Source organism: Penicillium expansum (genome assembly GCF_000769745.1).
Source record: "Penicillium expansum strain MD-8 chromosome Unknown contig44, whole genome shotgun sequence".
Taxonomy (NCBI): Eukaryota; Fungi; Ascomycota; class Eurotiomycetes; order Eurotiales; family Aspergillaceae; genus Penicillium; species Penicillium expansum.
The window spans coordinates 315313-335190 of NW_015971181.1; the positions used below are offsets into that span (position 1 = coordinate 315313).

Below are 19878 nucleotides of genomic sequence, written 5' to 3' on the forward strand. Positions count from 1 at the left end.
GCTCATCAACCAATTACCTATCAACTAGGTAAAGTAGTTTAATACCAAATAAACTACTCCGTGTATTCCACCTAGAACACTAGTAACAATCCCCGGGTAGATCGGATGCAAAGAAGATCCCGGTCATGAAGTGGGATATAGCGGTGAGGAAGTCCGAGCTAGTATGCACATCTACACCCCTGTGCCACTCAGCTGCCTCATCGCAGATCGACTCGTGGATTCTTCGGAGAGGTTGCCCTCTTGCGTTCTGAAGCTGAACAATCATAGGTTATATATACATAGTTGCACAAGGTAGTGTTTTTCTCCTACCGCCTTCATATACATCTAAGAAGACATCACAAGGCCGCAGAGGCGCCCGATTATTCTTGTATTTATAAATAGAAATTTTACGTTTCTAATCTGAGAACCTATGGAACTGACGCTAAAAATGACCTCTTTCGAGGCTAGAAACGCCTCTTCACCCGTACGCACGAGTTGGACCCTCGCCTTACCCCTAAGAGCAGACGCAATTAGAAACAAGTCTACGTTCGCCTTCAAGCCAAAGGTACAGCCTTTGTTTCAAGTTACCCTATTAGTCTATCCAACCCCCATGCGTCCGGGAATTCTGCTAGTGAAAAATCCCTAGTGACATAAAGATCGACTCAGAGATTTATCAAACTCAAGTGGATCGGAAATTGGATCGATGACCTAGGAAGCCCGCCTTCCTCAGAATATGATGACTTATACGCCGAGCCCAAAGAAGAAACCCTCTTAGTCTGCGTGTACCTTTTTTAAACCCTCGATAGGCGTGCGCTCGTACCAGTCAGTCATCGTCAACTCCCACCTGCTCTGCTTCTCCACCCTGCCTGTTAAGCAAGGGATCCAATCAGACGGAACGCAAAGCATTAAACTAGTCCAGTCTCGACTCTGTGCAAGTCTCTCCCACGGCGCAAGGATCTCGGCTATCTTGTCATCATTCATAGCTCCTCTCACCTTCTCCCAGGCCGGCATATGCATCGTCAAGCGGAAGTTGTGAACTTTGCAGAAGCAATGCTCGAACAGATCAAATAAGGCCGGGTAGACCGTTTCCCAAGCTGCAGCCTGTGGTCTTTCATCTATTTTGTACCAGCAATCAAAAGAGATCTCCATAGACGTGATGAGAGAGGAACAAGCCGGCGATAAAAGCCTAGACATAATAAACGGAGCGTCTAACCCGCTTCGCAGAATGAAGACATTCGTCCCATATAGGATTGTTAATGCCTCTTCATAGCTGGAAAATAATATAAGCCATGAACGCACTACATCCGTCAAAAAGACCCAACACTCACCCGATCTGACAACACCTCAACCATTCTACGCCCCTAAGTTTCGTCCCGGCCGGCGCACTCTTCAGCCCTTCGAACTTATTCGCATACCTCTCATCTTCACGGTGCCAACACCGGTCATCAACAAAAGATCCGCCCCTCTGGCAAACACCATGCCACCATTCCCAGCGCTTCCCGTCTCGCTTCGATTTCCGACGAAATGGCGACGGAAAAATCCACGCATGCTCGATATGTACGCGCCGATTACCCATTAGCTCGGTATAGATCAGTTTCCTGACTTCTATTGGGAGTTGGAAGAAGTGACTTGCTTGTTGATTGTTGCGTTGTCGGGCTCCGAGTTTGAGAATACGTTGGTCTGGTTGTGGGATCGGTAGTTTCCATCCATTGAAGGGGTCGCCGTTGACTTCACAGGTGGAATCAGAGATTCCGATTGCATTTGGTGAGGCGCATTTGGGCCTAGAGTATAGATCATTCTCTTCGCGCTTCCTGTTGAATAATTTAAAAATCATGGGTGTCATGAGTTGCTTAATTATGCGTGGCAGAAGCTGTTACGGAACATACCGCAACCTGTGTACGGAGTACGGAGTAGTTGAGCCGCATTACTGGGCCGAGGCCAAAATCCGATGCGCTAAAAGGGTCACGTGTAATGTCTAATTCGTTGACATGTGACAAGGGACGCGCGCTTTTGTGCGTCATCCATAACACTTTTCCTTTACAATAGGATATTCTGCGCCTTGACAATCTTGTCTACAGGGCAAAGAAATTGTTAATTACATCTCCCTAAAAGAGCACTAGGTTCGGTCTATGTCGAATGGGACAAAGCAGTGTGTGTCATAAGATCAAATATTTGGCGAGGAGTAAGTGGATCGGACAAAATGGCCATACCCTAAAAGAGAGAAGAGTGCCAAGGTGCGATATACAGGAGGCATGAGGAAATATTCGCCGAAAAGAAATGGTCTAATGTGGGTAATCTCCATCAGTCGAGAATCGAGAAAATCACAAACTGGTACAGGAATAAAAAGGTTGCACTATCCTATATAAGTGTCGCGTTTAGCAAGTCCTAGTTGGGTACTAAACGCGAAGATAAACCCCGAAGAATAAGATTAGAAACATATAGAGAATCGAAGGTACATACCAGGCTGATATGAAGAATTTTAAGTTATTGTGAACTGTGTATAAAACTGTTAACTATGTACAACATAAAGGAATCTCGAGTTGATGAACTCTCGGGATAAACTACCATAAAATCCTTAACGCCCTCGACCCAATCAAAGGCGATTCTTCGGCCATTCCTCGCTGACATATGTTACTGAATGCGAATTAAGTTTCTTGACAGGAAACAGATCTTCGCCACATTTATTTTGGATGAGGCATTGATAAGCGGAAGAGATGCCAATGATATGAGCATATCCGAAAATAAAGTTCCGCCCCGCCTTGAATCGACCAGAAACGGAATAGTGAATACGAGGCGGGACACTATTGCGAAGATCTATAACCTTGATGTGCTAACATAGACATAAATATCTTGCTAATGGAACTTGGGAGTGTTCTATCGGGAATTGTGGAAAACTCAATCCACATGGAGAAATAGTTAAACTTGTTTGACCCAATCATATTTTACAGGGGCAGAGGAACTCAGAAGCTCCAGAACATTAGAACTGCCCAAGAGCTAAAGAAAAACCAGAAGACTACGCACTGACTACGGAGTACACCGTACTTCGAATTGAACCCGCCGAAGGATTCCCGTTCAATTGAGAGATACCGGTACTCCATATATTCGGCATATTCTGGATCCCTGTCACGGAGACCCTGCCATGCTAATGTCCGCTCGCCGAGACGCTAACGGCCCCTTTAAAGCTCAAACCGAGTCAGATGTTCCAGCTCCGTGTCTCGTATAAGAAGCGGACCCGAAGGGAAAAGTATGTGCTCCGCTCCAAGCTGTGATTCCATTCGTGAACCATGGAATAAAATGAGATGCTCCTTTGAAAAACGGTTAGGACAAACCAGTATGTCTGTTCTAGATCGTTAGGGGCCTAGTTGGTTGATGTTTGGATCAACACTCAGAAAACTTGATAATGAGTTCGTACCCCAGATCTTTGACATTTGATTGATTTTCCTCTCTTTGCTACCTAACGTGTCAACGCCGCCGCTATCAGATCTTATCGCTTTCAGGGGGATGTAATCATTATTGATATATCACCCCCGCATGATGCCTACTCTCATTGGTGATCGGAAGTCGGTCTTAGAGGGCACATGGGCTCTTGGGGCCGTCGCAATCATTGTTGTGATACTCCGGGTATTTGCAAAAGCCAGGCTTCGCCATATCGGATCCGACGATGTTATAATGATTGCATCTCTGGTAAGTTGATGCCACTAACTGGGGGGAAATGATGATATAAGTCCCATCTGTTCTAACCCTCGATATGTTTATTACAGGGTTTCGCTCTCACCTCATCGATACTCTTCACAATCGCGGTTCTTGACTACGGCTTTGCATCCGGTCGTCCTGGAGTCGACGAGGTCACCGCTCTCAAGTACTATACCATAATGGAGGTTTCCAGCGTCACAAGCACCTGCCTAGGCCGGGTCGCATTCATTCTCTACCTGTTGCCGGTTCTTTCGACGAGAAGAGTCTTCAAGATCAGCCTATGGGTACTGTTTGCGGTGCAAATAGTGGCAAATATTGTAATGATTATTCTTATCCTATCTCAATGCCACGATATCCGTGGGGTTTGGGATCCCAAATACGCCACGGACTGCACGGAAGACTATGTTCAGCTCCATTTTGGTTACTTCCTCTGCTGTATGTTTATTCAATGTCAAAGCCTCAATCGCAGCTATGCAAAACACACTTCCCTGAATTCTTGACTAACAATAGCAAATTATCCATAGTCTGCAACTCCTCCGCAGACTTGTTGCTAGCAGTCCTTCCGTGCTATATTTTCTGGGATCTCAAGTTAAAGCCGATGATCAAGTTCAGTCTCATGATACTCACGAGTCTGGGTATTGTGTAAGTACCTTCCTTCATATGGTTTACATTAACACCCTTATCAAGCCCAACTTACTAACAAGGACTTCTTTACCCCCTGTATAGCGCGACAGTCGGTGCCATAATGAAGGCTGTAAATCTCAACCAGATCTTAACCTGGGACGGTACAGCCAATGCAATCGAGCTTACCTGCTGGTCTATGATCGAATGCTATATTGTCATTATCACCGCATCGGTTCCCTGCCTTCGTTCGCTGGTTGTTTCTTCCGTGCGCCAGTTGTTTGCAAGCGACAAATCAAGCAGTTTCCCCATCACCACATCGTACAGGAAAAGGACAACAACGAATCAACGAATGACGAATCGCGTACAGACGAATCGCGAGGCCTCTGGGAGTAGGCAGAATTTCTTCTCGGGGGCACGTGGCGAGGACATTGAGATGGCGACTACAAAGGCTTCTGTCAATGCCAATGACAGCGATGATGGGGGGGAGGTAGCGGGGGATGGAATTGCAAAGACGGTGGATATTAGTATTACTTGGGAGCAAGGACATGGCAGAAGCCGTGCTCCCTAGTATGTTGTACCATAAATATACATAAACAGATTATACTAGAGTAATTTATATAATGAGACAAGAATAGTCGGCCGTGTTTGCGGCCTCGAGTCTTTCTGGGATTCTTTTATATGTCTTTTTTAATAAATATTTTGCCTGCCTTCTTCAGTTTCATACATAGACAGCAAAAGAAGGCGGAGAAAGGCTTAATTTGTGAAATGGACTTTTCTATGTAAAACAATTGATTATAGTCAAAGATAATATACTATCAAGCTCTTACTCAAGAAATTGATCGGTGACGCATCATAGCCAATACGAGAGTGGTTTGTTAGCAATAGATATATTAGTATTAGTATATCTCTTACCTATAGTCTAGAATGTCCTGGGATCCCTCTTAATTCTAAGAACAATTAGTCTTGGCACTTTCAGACAATACATTATGTTCTCCTCTCAGTCATGGTGCCCAGGTGTCTTACCCGGCTGACAGGCCCTACCCTGAACCTAGTATACCTCTAGATATTATCTAGGGGTCTTACAATGATAGATTATGCGTATAGCTAGCAACTACTATCTAACAGAAACCATATGATCCTTACATAATCTCACTTCGCATACATGCGCATGTTCTGAACCGATACGGACAAGGGAGGCACAAAGTGTATAAAATAAAAATACACGAGGTACAGTTTGTGAGTCTGAAAGGTACAGGAATCCATACATACATACGGAGTACATAGTATTCAAGTCCTCCTTTTACAATACCAAACAAAAAGAATATTACATATGTAGTATACCGATGTATCACACCACTCCACCCCAAAATAGAACCAAACAGGTCCATGCGGCTCCATACCAGCTATTTCGTATGTACCTAACTTATGGTATGTATGGTATGTATGTACCCTACCCGTCTAGCTGTGTATCCCAACGCAACCAGGCATATGCATGCATAATGTACATTGTACATACCGATCAACAGGGAATGACCCTGCCGCAGCGCTAACCCATAGCTAAGCATTAGCCAAGACAACGCAAGGCAGGGACTGGGGCACGAGGTAGGTGCGGTATTCGTCCGAGAATGTGGTTTGCGGTGTGACTACTGTATGCTGCACCTTGCTGCACCTTACGGTAGGTCTTGCGTGTGTGCGATCTGGAGGTGTGGGTCATGGTCCAAGCGATACCGATGGCCGGTTACCGAATACACGGCGTAGGATGTATGTGGGTGAGTGGATTTATTTATGCGCCTTGCATATGTATGGGTCTCGTGTTGGGGGTGGATGCCGTAAACCGTACGGAGTATGTGAGGCCATTATCGATCTGGTGGGAATCAGCGAGATTGCCTCTTGGGTCATAGCTTTCAATCAGTCAGCCGGTGTATGTTTATGTCCATGTCCGTCGTTGTATTTTTTGTTTCTGTTTATCAAATGTTCACCGCTTCTTTATATCTCTTGTGTCACAGTACGTGTCAGATTGAGGTGTAATATGTGTAATATGTCAATTCTACTGATGACAATTCTCTTGTTGGAATCACATCGTTAGATAGTTACCTAGACCATACAACATACAGAGTACAAGGATTCGAGTTCGGTCTCAGCTCACCGTTTGAATTAAGCATCTACCAAGCAAAAGACTTACCGGCCCTGCATACTATCTAATTAATTAAATGCATAGATTTGCATTGCTGTAAGCTGCACATTAGGCTTCGTCATCATATTTCTGGAGCTATTAGTCTTTTGGCTCCTTGTCTTTCTCTCCTCTTAGTGTTGTGGTGGACCTATCGTCTCCATATATATATATCTTGCCTAGTATCGGAGTCCTCCGTTGTTATAATGTCAAAGAATAGCCCTGTTTTTACCATTAAGAAAGGACAAGACTTATGTCCTTCTGTTCATTATATATAACAGAGAGATATCATCCCACTCTGATAGTGTACCAACATGCCCAAAATGCTCATATGAGGATTACGAGTGTAGGGCTCCTCGCTCAAGATTTAGGTATTGCTACTATAAAATGCCAGACTTAAACTATAATAAGCATTGGGAGGAATACGATCTTTAATCCATATCTTATGACCATATAGGTATAACGAGGGCCCGTCCCTTTTCGGTCAGCCTGAGGCTTAATGCTTAACTAATCTCAAGACTAACTCGAAGGTAAACCTCACTAAGCAACCTTGAAAGTGATCAACCTTATCCTCACCATGAATATTTACGCACATGTGAAAACAAGCATAATGGCCTGGAAAAACGACACACCTCTTCCAACCGACGTACCAGCAGACCCAAAATTCCAGTCCTGGTACCAGTTCGACCCTACCTCCCAGCAGTGGGATCCAGTGAGCGCGAATGAAAATGCAGAGCCAGCACGCACCGACGATTCATCATCCGATCTAGTCCTTCTGACATGGAATATCGATGCATTATCTAAGCGAACACAAGAACGCGTCACTGAAATTCTCACCTTCATCACTCAACTGGACTCCAACGTTGATATCATATTTCTCCAAGAAGTGTCACAGCGAGCTTTGCGACTAATTTTGAGCCACGAGCGTATCCGTACATCATGGTTCTCAAGCGAGCACGAGAACTCGCCATATAGACACCCATTCACGACAATGACCCTGGTGTCCAAAACACGCTTTGGATCGCGGCATTCCTCTGGAACGAGCAGGTTTACTCTGGGTCCTGTCTGGAGGGTAGCCTTCCCCAGTCATTTTCAGAGAGATGTACTATTTTGTGACCTCTTCGTTCCTTCGTCTACGGATGCTGCTTCTGCGACACGAGTGCGGCTAGCAAACGTCCATCTGGATTCCCTTCCCCTCAAACCCTCCTATCGACCCCAGCAACTATCCATTGTCTCCTCTTTTCTGCGGAGTGCGGGTCGTGGGTTGGTTGCTGGTGATTTCAATCCGGTTATGGATGAAGATGCCGTCCTCGTGGAGACTAATGGTCTCACGGATGCCTGGATGGCCCTTCGTCCCGAAGAACCAGGGTATACATGGGGAGCAGATGGGAAGCAGCGGTTTCCGCCGAATAGGATGGATAAAGTCGCGCTGCTTGGTCTCAAAGCGCGTGGGATCGAAATACTCGAGGCTCAGCGAGTGGAGGGGTTGAGGGGACAACAAGATACTCCAACTGATATGAATATACCCGAGTCCCAGCAGACTGAGCCCACAATTATGCTCTGGAGTGATCACCATGCGTTGCTTTGCTCATTCTCACTTGAGGAGTGAATTATGATATTCGTTCAACCTGATATTTTCACTATCAATATCGGATGAACTTGGACACTTCATGTCATCTCTCTTTTCCCCCAATATTTACTAGCCATTCAGTGTCCTCTCATTGGTTTACCAAGATGAAAGCAGGGACAGGAACAGAAGACGAAGATACGAGAAATTATTCGGAATCAATGAAAGAAATTTCATTTTCTATAAAAAGCAAATCAAGGTACGCAGTACCTGTATCAAGTAGAACGAAAGATGCAAATGTGCCCGAAATGTATACCACTGTTCAAAATGCGAGATATAAGTGCCTGCAAAGAGTACCCAAAAATGAGAATCGAAAACAGCAAGCCCAATAGAGTCAGTAGTCTATGAGGTATCAAGGGCGAAGCAATTCCAGATCCATATCCAAATTCAAATATTCAAAAAATTGCGTTGTAAAACCCACACATAGATGGATGCTAATGGCCCATTTTGTATAGACATGGAAAAAAAACTGCAACCCAAAGTAGTATATAGTGGCAGCCAATCGCTAGAAGAGCAGGTGACAATGGATGGGCAGTTCAAATTTACATGGCTTTTTGTACCTTTGTACATGTTCACCGGTACTTGTCCATGAACTCGGAGTGGAACTTGACGATGCGCTCAACCCAGTCGGTGCCAGGGGCAAGGAAGGTTGTGCGGAAGTGGAAAGTGTTCTCCTTCTGGCCGAAGCCAGAGCCGGGGACAACGCAGACACCTGTGGCGTCCAGCAGGGCCAAGCAGTAGAACTCATCGGCGGGGCGGCCCTCAGCGGTGGCAGCTTCGATGGCCTTTGCGGGGATGTGGATAGTGGGGAAGAGGTACATGGCACCCTGTTGAAAAGATTAGTAAATGCGTAACAATTTAAACGAGTCTATGATACGTACCTGGGGCTCCTGGAGCTCAACACCCTCCATGCGCTGGAAGGCGTTGAACAAGGAAAGGGCACGCTTGTGCAGACCCTCAGAGATACCAGTGTACTCCTTCTGGTAGAGCTCGAAGCTTGGGTCGCCCTCGAGGGGAGGGTTGACCATGCACTCGAGCAGACACTGTGCGACGACCGGCGGGCACAGGCCAATGCTGACGAGCTTGTAGATCTGTTCCTGGACCTGGGGATCGAAGCCAGCAAGCTCGAAGTAGCCACCACGGTGGCCGCACTCACCCACCATACCCTTGGAGATACTGTGCAACGAGACCAGCTCGACGTCATCGTACTTGCCGGGCTGCTCCTGTTGGAGCTGGCGCAGGCGCTTCTTGAAGGAGACAAACTCGCCCTTGAAAACGTTGGTTTGGTACACCTCATCAGCGATGACCACCAAGCTCTCCTCGGCGGCGACATCAAGGACCTTCTTGATGTCGTCAGCGCTGAGAGAGGCACCGGTTGGGTTGCCTGGGTTGATCACGACAATGGCGCGCACATCGGTACCGGCGGCCTTGGCGTCCTCAATGGACTTGAGGATCGCATTGACGTTAGTACCCCATGCCTTCTCCTCCTCGAGGAGGTAAGGAACGCAGCGGGCATTCAGCAGCGTCAAGCTTGCAGTGTAAAGAGGGTACTGAGGAATGGGGACGAGGACACCGGTACTGGGATCGCTGCAGATGACGTTCAAGATGGTGCTCACACCCGACGAGGCACCACCGGTCAGGAACAGGTCCTGGGGGTTGGCAGAGAAGCCATCACGTTTCTCAATGAACTTGGCGACGCTGTCCCGGATACCCGGGGCACCCTGGCTGTGACTGTAGGCACCAACGCTCTGCACATTGGCCAAAAGGGCCTGGGCACGGTCGATCACATCCTGCTTATATCCAAATGACTTTTTGAGGACCTCGGTGTTTTCCAATAACAAGGGGTTCTCGACTAGACTGAGGACCTGACGGAAGAAGGTGATAGGCTTCTGATCGAGCTGTTGGGGGTTACCGATGTTGGCGAAGATGACGCTGTCAAAGGGCAGGGACTTGTCGCCATCAATCAGGCGCTGACGGTAGGTCTCGGCCTTGACGGCCAATTCACCGCGCACGGCGTACTTGGCATCCCGAACATGCTGGTTGATGTTGTCGACGTTTAGACATTTGCGGGTCTGAACGGCCGACAGGGTGCGCTTGGCGGTATATGAGACAGTGGTTTGAGTCATGATGGGCTCTGGATTAACCCGAAGGATATTAGTGAGGTTCAGAGGAGGGAGACTAGTAATCTCGAAACTGGGGGAAAGAAGCAAGTATATAAAGGCCGCGGATACGTTATTGCAACCAAAGAAGGCGAGATATGATTAAGACAAGCAATCACACCATAGAATGATGAGGAGAAATGCCCAATACCGAGAGATTGCGCCCCCAAACTATGTAAGCCGGGGTGATTTGGTATCCCACGTACCTGACTTAGCGGAGAGACACCCCGCAGCGCCACGTGCGGCCGGGCGATGTAGGAGGCCATTTGAACGGCTAGTCAGCGCCCGAAGCGGAGAGGCCCGCACGCTGGATGCGAGCTTATATTGCCAGGACATTCTGGCGAATGGTCAATCAGGGATCAGATTGATCAATTTAAAAAGTCCTTTTGGCGCGAACCCCTGTCGTGATTGTCCGATTGCGCTCGGGAGAAGAAGGGGGAAAAAAAATTGGCCTTGGTCATTGGGCGGTGAACTTGTGAGTCAGCATTTCCCCACAAGGTTCCAAGGATCGGAACGGCAGCCGACTACCGATAAGGATATTGAGATATCGGTCATGAAGACCGTAGATATGGCTACTGCGTATACATATCTTGGATTGAGGATCATCCACATTTCATGCATGTCAACACGATCAGTGAGGATCTTTTTCCGAGGAAAACTCGGCCGGTTGCCCGATGTTGACACATTTTCCGGAGCCGCCCGGTGCGGGGACCTTTGGAAGGATCTACTTTTAGTCAAGTGATTGATCATGCATGGGTGGCATGTCATACGATATACGGGGTAAACTCCGGGGATTCCGGGGATGAGAACACAGTAAGTAAGATTGTCCATTCAGGCATACATAGTTGATCATAGGTTGTGGTTTTGAGGCTCAGAATGCCTCCAAGTTCGTAGAGGTACCACTTTAGCTTCGCTCACTCCCCCGAAGACGCACAGCTTGGCCGTACTTCTGAATCTTGGTGATCAGAGAATCACCATGCTTCACCACATCGGCATACTGCTTGTTCTTGTCATCTGGTCGATTCGTCTCGATGATACCATTGACACGGTCGATTGTGCACGCAATGCGGTTGTTCGAGATGAACTTTGCAAGGTCCCTGTGGTTATGGTCAGCAAATGTGTTGATATTTCAAGAGATTCAGACAGCACATACCGGTCCAAGTAGTCTACTGTCACACCGAAGTCGTTGGCCATACCACTCAGCCCGACCACACGGTAGCTCTGAAGAAGCTGCTGGTAGGCACGCAATCGCATCTCACGAACAAACCAAGCCCGGTGCTCATGCAGATACCGGTCTTGTGTCAGGAACTGGTCCTCTACGGCTGCGAGTGCCACAAAGAATGAGCGGTAGTTACCGTTGTAGAGACTGGTAACTAGGTTTGCGAGCGGTGCGAAATCAACGGGCACCTCGGCCTCTACTGCCACACCGGAGCCGGTTGAGAAAGAGGAGATGTTGACAGCGGTCTTGGCACCGGCGGGTGTGGGCAGTGACGCCGTTGCATCCTTCATCTCTTCATCCCGGGCACCGGGGCCTGAGGAGATTTCCCCACTCAGCGCAGCCAGTTGGTCTTCTCCAGAGCCAAGGATGGCCTTAATCTCTGGTGCATCCACTACCTTCGCTTTGAAGTCCACACGCTTGAGGGACAAGGATCCCGCAAGCACCGAGTAAATCACTAGCGAAGAATAGCTGCAAAGTTCGTAGCTCGTAAAGGTAGACAGACTGTCGAGAAGGAGAGGAGCGGCAAGGCTGTAAGAGCGAATTGTGAGCAAATGCAATCCCTTGTATGCCTTGAGACGGTTTCTCCGGTCCCAGTCTCCACCGCTCTCCACCAAGGTCTCTGCTCGTTCGATGGTCTTGTTCACAAACAAAAGGTCACCGAAGAAGAGTCCGATGCGGAGCATAGCCATCACCAGATCAATCTTGGTTCCCAGGAATCCGGTCTTCTCGAGGAGGGCTTCGTGGGATTCGACGGCTTTGTCCTATTGGAAATTCTGGTGTCAGCTAGCAAACTCAGGAGCTTGACAAATCATAGGCGAAGAATTCTCACCTTATCTCCCACACGAGCCCAGAACTCAGCTCGCTTCCCGCGCGCAGCTTGTACCTCAGTCTCCCCAGCAGCCTCTTCCGCCTCATCTTCCTCTTTCTGGAAGGTCTCCAGTTCTTTCTTATTATCCTCTAGTAGAGACTGGTACAGCTTCTCATCCCAAGGGAAATCAAACTTTAGCGGTGTTTTGCGAGATGCAAGAAGATTGGAAGTGATGAGAGGCTTTGTTGAGTTCCCTCCATTTTGTGGATGCTGTGTTACGCCTTCGCCGGAGTTGTTCAAGATGCCTTCGGTGGGATGGGCTAAATGCCGGTAGAAGGGAGCCATCTTGTGCTCCAGGATAACATCTTGGAGTGTCTTCAATGAGCTCTGTTGGACGGCTGGCGCGCATGCTGGGTTGGAGAGATTGAAGACATGTTGGGCGATGGAGAGGTTGGGGAACTTGATGTACTGCGGATCAGACCCCATGGTGACTATGGGGAACTGGAGATGCTGACAGAACTGGCACGAGTTAAAAAAACGATGCAATAGAGCAGGGAGAAGATGGGAGCTGGTGATGTCTGGGGATGAGATCAAGCCAGGTGCATCACCGTAGCCCGAGCTCAGCTGGCAGAATGTTTCTCCGTGCCGAGCCTTCTTTAGCCTTCTCCCTTCGAACGTCAAGATGTTCTATCTTGCACAAGATCCCGGTCGCATTTACGGAATTCAAATAGATTTGTTTCTTTTTGTAAACGAATTCTATCTTCTTCATCTCGCCCATGAGAAAGATACGTGTTTGCAATATATCTGGCTTAGTTATCTACTTTGGGTCTTAGTAATCATATTAGACCAACCTTGGTGCAGATTGAAGACATTCTAGCAATTCCATATATTGGCTTGCGCGATAGGATACTTTGTAAATCAATTCCAATGATATGTGGTGTGTTACAGGGAGACTTAACCCCGAGGATTCACGGCCCGAGTGGTATTCCCGTCGTAAGACATAGGGCTGAACCGTTCCGTTTATCCTTTAAAGGTCTATTGCTTAGCATAGACCTCAAAGGTTAGAAAAACTATGTGTCAAAATTTGCACGTTTTCACTACAACGTAGGGAATTGGAGTCCAAGTTCGGCTACTTGATCCTTCAAAAAGTTTTTCATGGACTACTCCAGAAACAGGTAGGTGCTTCCAGCCCCTAATCTCAACGGGGAATTAGCTGCGCACGTGCAAAACCCATAGGGATATGCGTTCCCTCTATCATCCACATCCTTGACATTTCGATATGATTTCCATATCATTTGATCGGGAAGCCGCGTGTTCACTTTGATACTGACATCAACCCATCTACAACATATAACATACAACATAAAACTCGGAGTGGCCGAGTCTGTGTTGTATGCAGAGTGTAACCTACCCCGACCGGCCTATCTACACAGATACACCATTGGCTAAAAGATAGACATTGATATTTATGGAGTATATCATTGGTCCACAAAAGTATTAGGCTGATATCCTCAAAGCTAAATGCTTAGAATAATCAAGCTCGAGGGCGCCGGGGTCCCACTTAAGGTCCGATACTTGACCCAATACGGCTGTTACTCGGTGATAGGTAGTAACTGGTACCTCTCCCCCGGCTTGGAGTGATGCTATTCCCGCTAGATTTTTATTTAATAGATTTGTATTTAATCTGTTTTTTTCGCCCCATGAGTTTCATTTATCTTTTTTCTCCGCTTCACATCTCTTTTTCTCTTCTCTGTTGACAGAGACCCCTCTAGTCGATCGACGCGACTTTTGTCATTGTGATCCGGTGACACAGTACCTCTCATTGGTCTCGTGCCAACTCTGCTACCTTTTTGATCTCCAGAGAGGCTCAACCTCACCGGGTGATTAAACATAGCCAAAGTTTTTCTTGCTGTTCATAAACACGATCGCAATGGCCGCGCCTCTGTCCTACTCCAAGGAAATGTCTGAGAAGAGCGCCAGTCCCCTCGAGGAGCAGCCTCTTGACGACATAAAGAAGGGTCGCTGGGAACGTAGTTGGCCCACTATTGCCTGTGGTGCTGGTCTCTTCTCTGATGGCTACTTGAACCAGGTGTGTTGAGTTTCATCCTTGTGCGCGCAGCCCCGCAGCTACAATTTTCCACATAAATGTGCAGCTCGGTGAACGTTTATTTAATCTTTACTGACACACGTGATTCTAGATCATTGGTCCTGTCGGTACCATGCTGACACAGATCTACGGAGATGCATACACCAACTCGACGGCCCAACAAAATGTCTCTTCGATTGTTTTTGCCGGCACGGTGGTGGGTATGTTGATATTTGGATACACTAGTGATCACTGGTCACGCAAGTGGTCCTTGATGATCTCCACCGTAATCCTGTTTGTCTTTGCAGCTCTTGGTGCTGGCTCTTATGGAGCTGGCGGCAGCCTGGGCGGCATGCTTGCTGCTTTGACGGCTTATCGTTTCTTCTTGGGAATTGGTATTGGTGGAGAATACCCTGCTGGGTCAGTCGGCGCCGCAGAGAATACCGGAGAGCTCAAGAAAGGACACCGCAATCGCTGGTTTATCATGTTCACCAACTTCCAGATTGATTTCGGTTTCGTGGTTGCTGCTCTGGTGGCTATGATCCTCGTCCTAATCTTCACCGAGAACCACCTGCACGCTTGCTGGCGTGTGGCTCTGGGGCTGGGAGTTATTCCCCCTCTGAGTCTGATGTACCTCCGACTGAAGATGGATGAGCCTGAGGAGTTCAACCGGGAGCGCATGCACAAGTTCCCGATCTGGCTCATTATCAAGTAAGTTCCACATTGCTTAGTGCATGGACTTGTTGGCTAACGAATTTAGATTCTATTGGAAGCGCTTGGTAACAAACCCTACCTACGTATTGTCCTTACAGGCACGAATAAACTGACTGATTTGTGTGATTTATAGGCTGTTGTTTCTACCATCTGGTTCCTTTACGACTTCTCTGCCTACAGCTTCGGTATTTACTCTTCGGCCTGGCTAAAGATCATCCTAGGCGACACGGCTCCCTTGTGGAAGAGCTTCGGTTGGACTACCGTGATCAATTCTTTCTACATTCCAGGTTCTGCCCTTGGAGCCTTCATGAGTGACTGGATTGGCCCTCGCTACACCCTTGCCATTGGTGTTGGACTCCAAGGTATCATTGGATTCATCATGGCCGGATGCTACAAGTGGCTTGCTACCCCAGAAAACGTGGCAGCCTTTGTTGTCGTATTCGGGTAAGTCAAAAAGTACTTAGACTTCAGCGATTGCCAATGCTAATATTTTGAGAACAGAATCTTCTCTGCACTCGGTGAAATGGGACCCGGCGACAACATCGGTCTCTGCGCCGCCAAGACCAGCGCGACCGCTATCCGTGGCCAGTACTACTCATATGCTGCCGCTATCGGGAAGATCGGGGCCTTCGTGGGCACCTACGTGATTCCAATTGTCCAAAAGAACGCGCCGAACCCGACCCGCGCAGGCCAGGACCCGTTCTTCGTCTCCAGCTCATTGTGTATCTTGGCCGCATTCCTGGCCATCTTCATGATGCCAAACATTGACCAGGTAGGAATTGTTGCAGATGGAGTACTTTGGGAATATGCTCACCTTTTCTCAGGACACCATTACTCTCGAGGATGCCAGGTTCCGCGACTACCTTGAGGCCAATGGCTACGATACCACCGACATGGGCACCCATAACCGCTAAAGCGACCCCCGCGACCAAGAGTAATTTGACCACAGCCCCACTGCGCCTGACACATACTTGCTCACCCTTTTGGGCTGTTGTGTTCCAACCTTCCCTGCTTAATTCCACAAACTCCGACTTTATCCATACGCGCCAATGCACATTCAGTAAAACAACCCAGGAGATACCATTGATGAGACAGCGACTACCCGGCCCTTGCGACTTGAGATATCCCACTCCCTGCCCCTGCGACATGACCCATGAATGTATGAAAGGAACGCGGGCCTATCCTATTTGATCTGTTGGTGATGAATTTGGAAGGACAGGAACTGAACTTCTGGCTTATTTAACAAACAATTTAATTCAAGTGAAACTTCGATTTTGTCCACATAATCAGATTAATAGACCTTCCAATGTTAGAGATGCACTACTCAACCTTCGTACTTATTGAGGTATAGACCCCAACTTGTAAAACAAGTTGCAATCATTGAGACTGCCTCCCGTTCCCTTTGGTACCTTCATGTCTTTTCAAATATCTGCGAACATACTTCGGATATCGCTCTTCTTGTCTCGGCATTTTATCCCAGGTTTATTCTAGATTTGCTGCATATATATTACACCCAATATTCTGATATTAGGTGGATCTACACTTTGAAATCCCTTTGTTAGATGCCAGGATAGGAAACTGTTGGTAGGATTGCGTGACCGAGGCCACATAGCTTGTGTACTCTTGAAACTCAGCGCGTGACCAAAAAAAGGCGATGATTGTGAGGATTGCGTTAGGTCCATAGGTCCAGAAATAGTGGCGGCTTTCGATGGAAGAGGCGATGCCATTATGCAGTTGAGATATTAGCTTGAGTGCCTCGAGAGCCGCGATGATCATGCCAAAGACAGTCAGAAAAGCCACCGACTCGCCTTCGAAGATAGCTTGGTCGCCATCCGGATATTTGCTGTGCCCTGTGCTCATGTGAAGGTCGATGGTTGGTGGTCTTTTCCGACCAGATGGGGTTAAAACCAGAAAATCGCAGTCCAAGTGAGACATTCTCGATATTTATCTTGCCACACCTAATCTATCTAGCCATTGAAGAATATAGGGTCCATTTGCGACCCCAGGTAATTAGCCGCCGAGGTTGCCATCGTGCATGTTGGCGGTTGAACGACTCCCCCATTCGACGGATGAGCTAAATTTAGCAGCGACATGGAGTTTAATTGATCGCAGCAGTAGATGGTAGTTCGCAGCGCCTCAAGCGTTCTGTTGAGCTTACATGTACTAGTAGGACAGTCTTATCATCCAATCTGTTGGTTGTCTCCCCCATCTTCATAAATGATGTATATGGGATGGTTGCTAAGGCCTGGGTCTGTATCTCGACTAAAACGCCCATTGTTCATCAATAGTACTCTCGTCTGCGATGTCAGACCGCCATTGCGCTCTTTCCATTTCTCTAGTAAGATAACGCATTGAAATAAACAAATTATATAGCAGAGTTCTAAAATCCCACTCTATTCAATCCTCGGTGACTCCTCGATATCAACGACCTTGTGGAAAGAGCCAATGAGCCGAAGTATTCCATTGGGGGGGAATTCTTCCTCCTGGAGAAGATTGACACCGATCCTTCTCGACCCAATGAAATGTTCCTCATTGTACCGATCGCGCTGACGGAGGAAATCAATCATGCGATTGTACCAATGACCTTCGAGGAACTCCATCATAGGTAGGGCAAGCTCATCAAATTTGGCTTGGAATTCGATGACAAGTTTTTCAAAGTCGATCAGTCTTAGCTTCTGTTCGTCAATGATTTCTTCGATCTCCTCTTCTTCCCTGCTTTCGAGTTTGATGGGATCCCCAAAATTTCTACGGGTTTCAATGCAACACGCGTGTTTCAGATCCAAAGCATCAAAAGTGAAACATCTGATGAATCCTTCGTGTACCACCGGAGTCTCTTCTGTCGAATCGATGAAGAATTGTATCAATTCCCGAAAAACTTTGCCCAGAGATCCGTCTGCAAGCGCAAAGTCGTTGGAATAACGGAGTATATGTCGTAAAGCCATTGAAATTGTGGTGCATCCATTCGGAGAGCATGGGCAGATACATCCATCTGTGATAGAAGGAAGTAGAAAAAATCCTTTTCCAGCTCGGGAAAGTCCTTGTTTCCAGACTTGAAAACAACTGGTGGGGTTGGGGGACGGTTCGGGCCGCAGAATTGCGAAGCTAAGTAACCTGACAGCGCTCACCCCAATATGATGGGCTATGGATGCACTGGTCCCGGGTACCGTTAGGTGTAGAACCGCTCCTTTTAAAATGAACCATTTCATGCGTTCCATCCTAAGCTTCCAATCATTTGACAGACCCCAAAAGTAATAGTCAAATGTATGCTGGAGTGGTGCAAACCCCTTGTGATCAAACTGATTGATACCTCTGAATCCTTGGCGGTAAAATTCCTCTAATGTCTCGACCGAAAATCCTGCGTAAGAAAAGCAAGGTCCATTCAAGCCAATACTACTAGAGTGTTGGGTCGAGATCCGAGCGTCTATGTCTGCCCCCTGGGCTTCCAATTTGGCGCGCGTTTCGATGACATGAAGATCAAAGATATAACTCTTGTCGGTGGCCGTTTCATATGTAATCATATTGGGAAGCTGGCTTAATGGCAAGAGGAACTGAGCGAGATCCCACAATTTTCTTATTCGAGTAGCCATCTCATGGATGAGAAGCAATCGAATTCTGATCCCGTCTTCCAGCTCCTGGCATTCCTCGATTGTATGAAAGTAAAAGCGACATCCGGCTTCAAGCATCAGCTTGATCGACTCATAGGTCTCACCCTGCGGAGTATCTTGGGTAAATAGAATGTGCTCTCTAGAAGCGTCCGCACCTGCTCGTAGTAGAATTCGCAACCCTTGTGGCCAACCAAATGAAAGTCCAAGTAAAGACCAAAAATATCCCCCGTGGTTGGGTAAAACTTGCTCTGATTCAATGATGTCTTGAAGCTCGCCTTCTGACTCTAGGATGATTATCCTTGCAATATCAGGAATGGAAATCACTTGGTAGGAGGTTAGTATTATAAGATGGATTAAAAGTTTTTGGGATCGAAAAAGCGCGTACAGTCACCATGTTGAGATAAAATGTACCGTAATTCTCTTTTCTCGGTTAGTGACTGGGGGTTTCCAAGTGTAAAGATATAACCAAGCTCTAATAAGCGGGTACCTAGTGAGCCTTTTTGCCCGAAATTGGTGATTGGTCCCAAATCCAATATATTCATTCTTCGACCATGTCTTTCCTGTAGCCTACACTCACAGTCGAGGAGGAATGTCAAAAGCCGGGATAAATGACTGCACCGTGTCGTATCATGTGTGGCTCTAGGTATAAGCAACATCATAGCTATCTATTCGAGTGTCAGCGGCTATATTTTGGCACGAACAGAGACTTACGTCAAATATCGATTGTTCATACTTGAACATATCAAGTGGAGACGCCTCTCGCTGATCAAATGCTTCTTGCAATTGTCTTATGGTCAAATCGATGGATTGCTCAAAGTCACTATTATTTGTGATGGTATGGTTCTGACGATAGAGCCTGATTATGATCTTATATCCCACACTAGTCTCCATATCCAAAAGAGGCTGTATATGCAGTAGTGGTGCAATAGAAACCCCTCCAGCCCCTTTGTTAAAAGTAAACGATGCTCGGAAAATGAAACCCAGCAAAGACATAGAGTACCGGTATTCTTTGGAGGATTTGGATTTGCTCTTCGAGGGGAAACATGGACGCGATCTGTAGATACAGTCTGGTCCGTCATAAACTTGGGGGGCCATCGATGGGGCAGAAGTTAGCTCTAGTCATCCCAATGTGAGCGACATGAATCATGGATTATATGGTGAAGGAACTCATACCATTTGAGGGGTTGTTTTGTG

The 19878-nt window shown here is 47.2% G+C and overlaps 6 protein-coding genes across 6 annotated transcripts; 3 read left to right on the forward strand and 3 right to left on the reverse strand.

Moving 5' to 3' along the window:
* Nucleotides 1-3510: 3510 nt before the first annotated feature.
* Nucleotides 3511-4864, forward strand: PEX2_014910 (uncharacterized protein; the record flags this gene model as incomplete). The annotated part of the gene is made up of 4 exons (XM_016738767.1): nucleotides 3511-3663; nucleotides 3741-4107; nucleotides 4197-4314; nucleotides 4399-4864. 4 exons carry the CDS (start codon nucleotides 3511-3513, stop codon nucleotides 4862-4864), a joined length of 1104 nt encoding a protein of 367 aa, XP_016602661.1.
* A 2179-nt stretch (nucleotides 4865-7043) lies between these two features.
* PEX2_014920 (endonuclease/exonuclease/phosphatase family protein) lies at nucleotides 7044-8075 on the forward strand (the record flags this gene model as incomplete). Its single annotated transcript, XM_016738768.1, has 1 exon — nucleotides 7044-8075. One exon carries the CDS (start codon nucleotides 7044-7046, stop codon nucleotides 8073-8075), a length of 1032 nt encoding a protein of 343 aa, XP_016602662.1.
* Nucleotides 8076-8665: 590 nt separating this feature from the next.
* PEX2_014930 (putative alanine aminotransferase) lies at nucleotides 8666-10219 on the reverse strand (the record flags this gene model as incomplete). Its single annotated transcript, XM_016738769.1, has 2 exons — nucleotides 8666-8920; nucleotides 8975-10219. 2 exons carry the CDS (start codon nucleotides 10217-10219, stop codon nucleotides 8666-8668), a joined length of 1500 nt encoding a protein of 499 aa, XP_016602663.1.
* Nucleotides 10220-11156: 937 nt separating this feature from the next.
* On the reverse strand, nucleotides 11157-12765 carry PEX2_014940 (proteasome regulatory particle lid subunit RPN7; the record flags this gene model as incomplete). The annotated part of the gene is made up of 3 exons (XM_016738770.1): nucleotides 11157-11349; nucleotides 11406-12232; nucleotides 12301-12765. The coding sequence occupies 3 exons, from the start codon at nucleotides 12763-12765 to the stop codon at nucleotides 11157-11159; spliced, it is 1485 nt and encodes a 494-aa protein (XP_016602664.1).
* Nucleotides 12766-14209: 1444 nt separating this feature from the next.
* PEX2_014950 (putative MFS phospholipid transporter (Git1)) lies at nucleotides 14210-15993 on the forward strand (the record flags this gene model as incomplete). Its single annotated transcript, XM_016738771.1, has 6 exons — nucleotides 14210-14368; nucleotides 14478-15076; nucleotides 15126-15144; nucleotides 15213-15523; nucleotides 15581-15851; nucleotides 15904-15993. 6 exons carry the CDS (start codon nucleotides 14210-14212, stop codon nucleotides 15991-15993), a joined length of 1449 nt encoding a protein of 482 aa, XP_016602665.1.
* Nucleotides 15994-17472: 1479 nt separating this feature from the next.
* On the reverse strand, nucleotides 17473-18021 carry PEX2_014960 (uncharacterized protein; the record flags this gene model as incomplete). The annotated part of the gene is made up of 1 exon (XM_016738772.1): nucleotides 17473-18021. One exon carries the CDS (start codon nucleotides 18019-18021, stop codon nucleotides 17473-17475), a length of 549 nt encoding a protein of 182 aa, XP_016602666.1.
* Between the last annotated feature and the right edge of the window lie 1857 nt (nucleotides 18022-19878).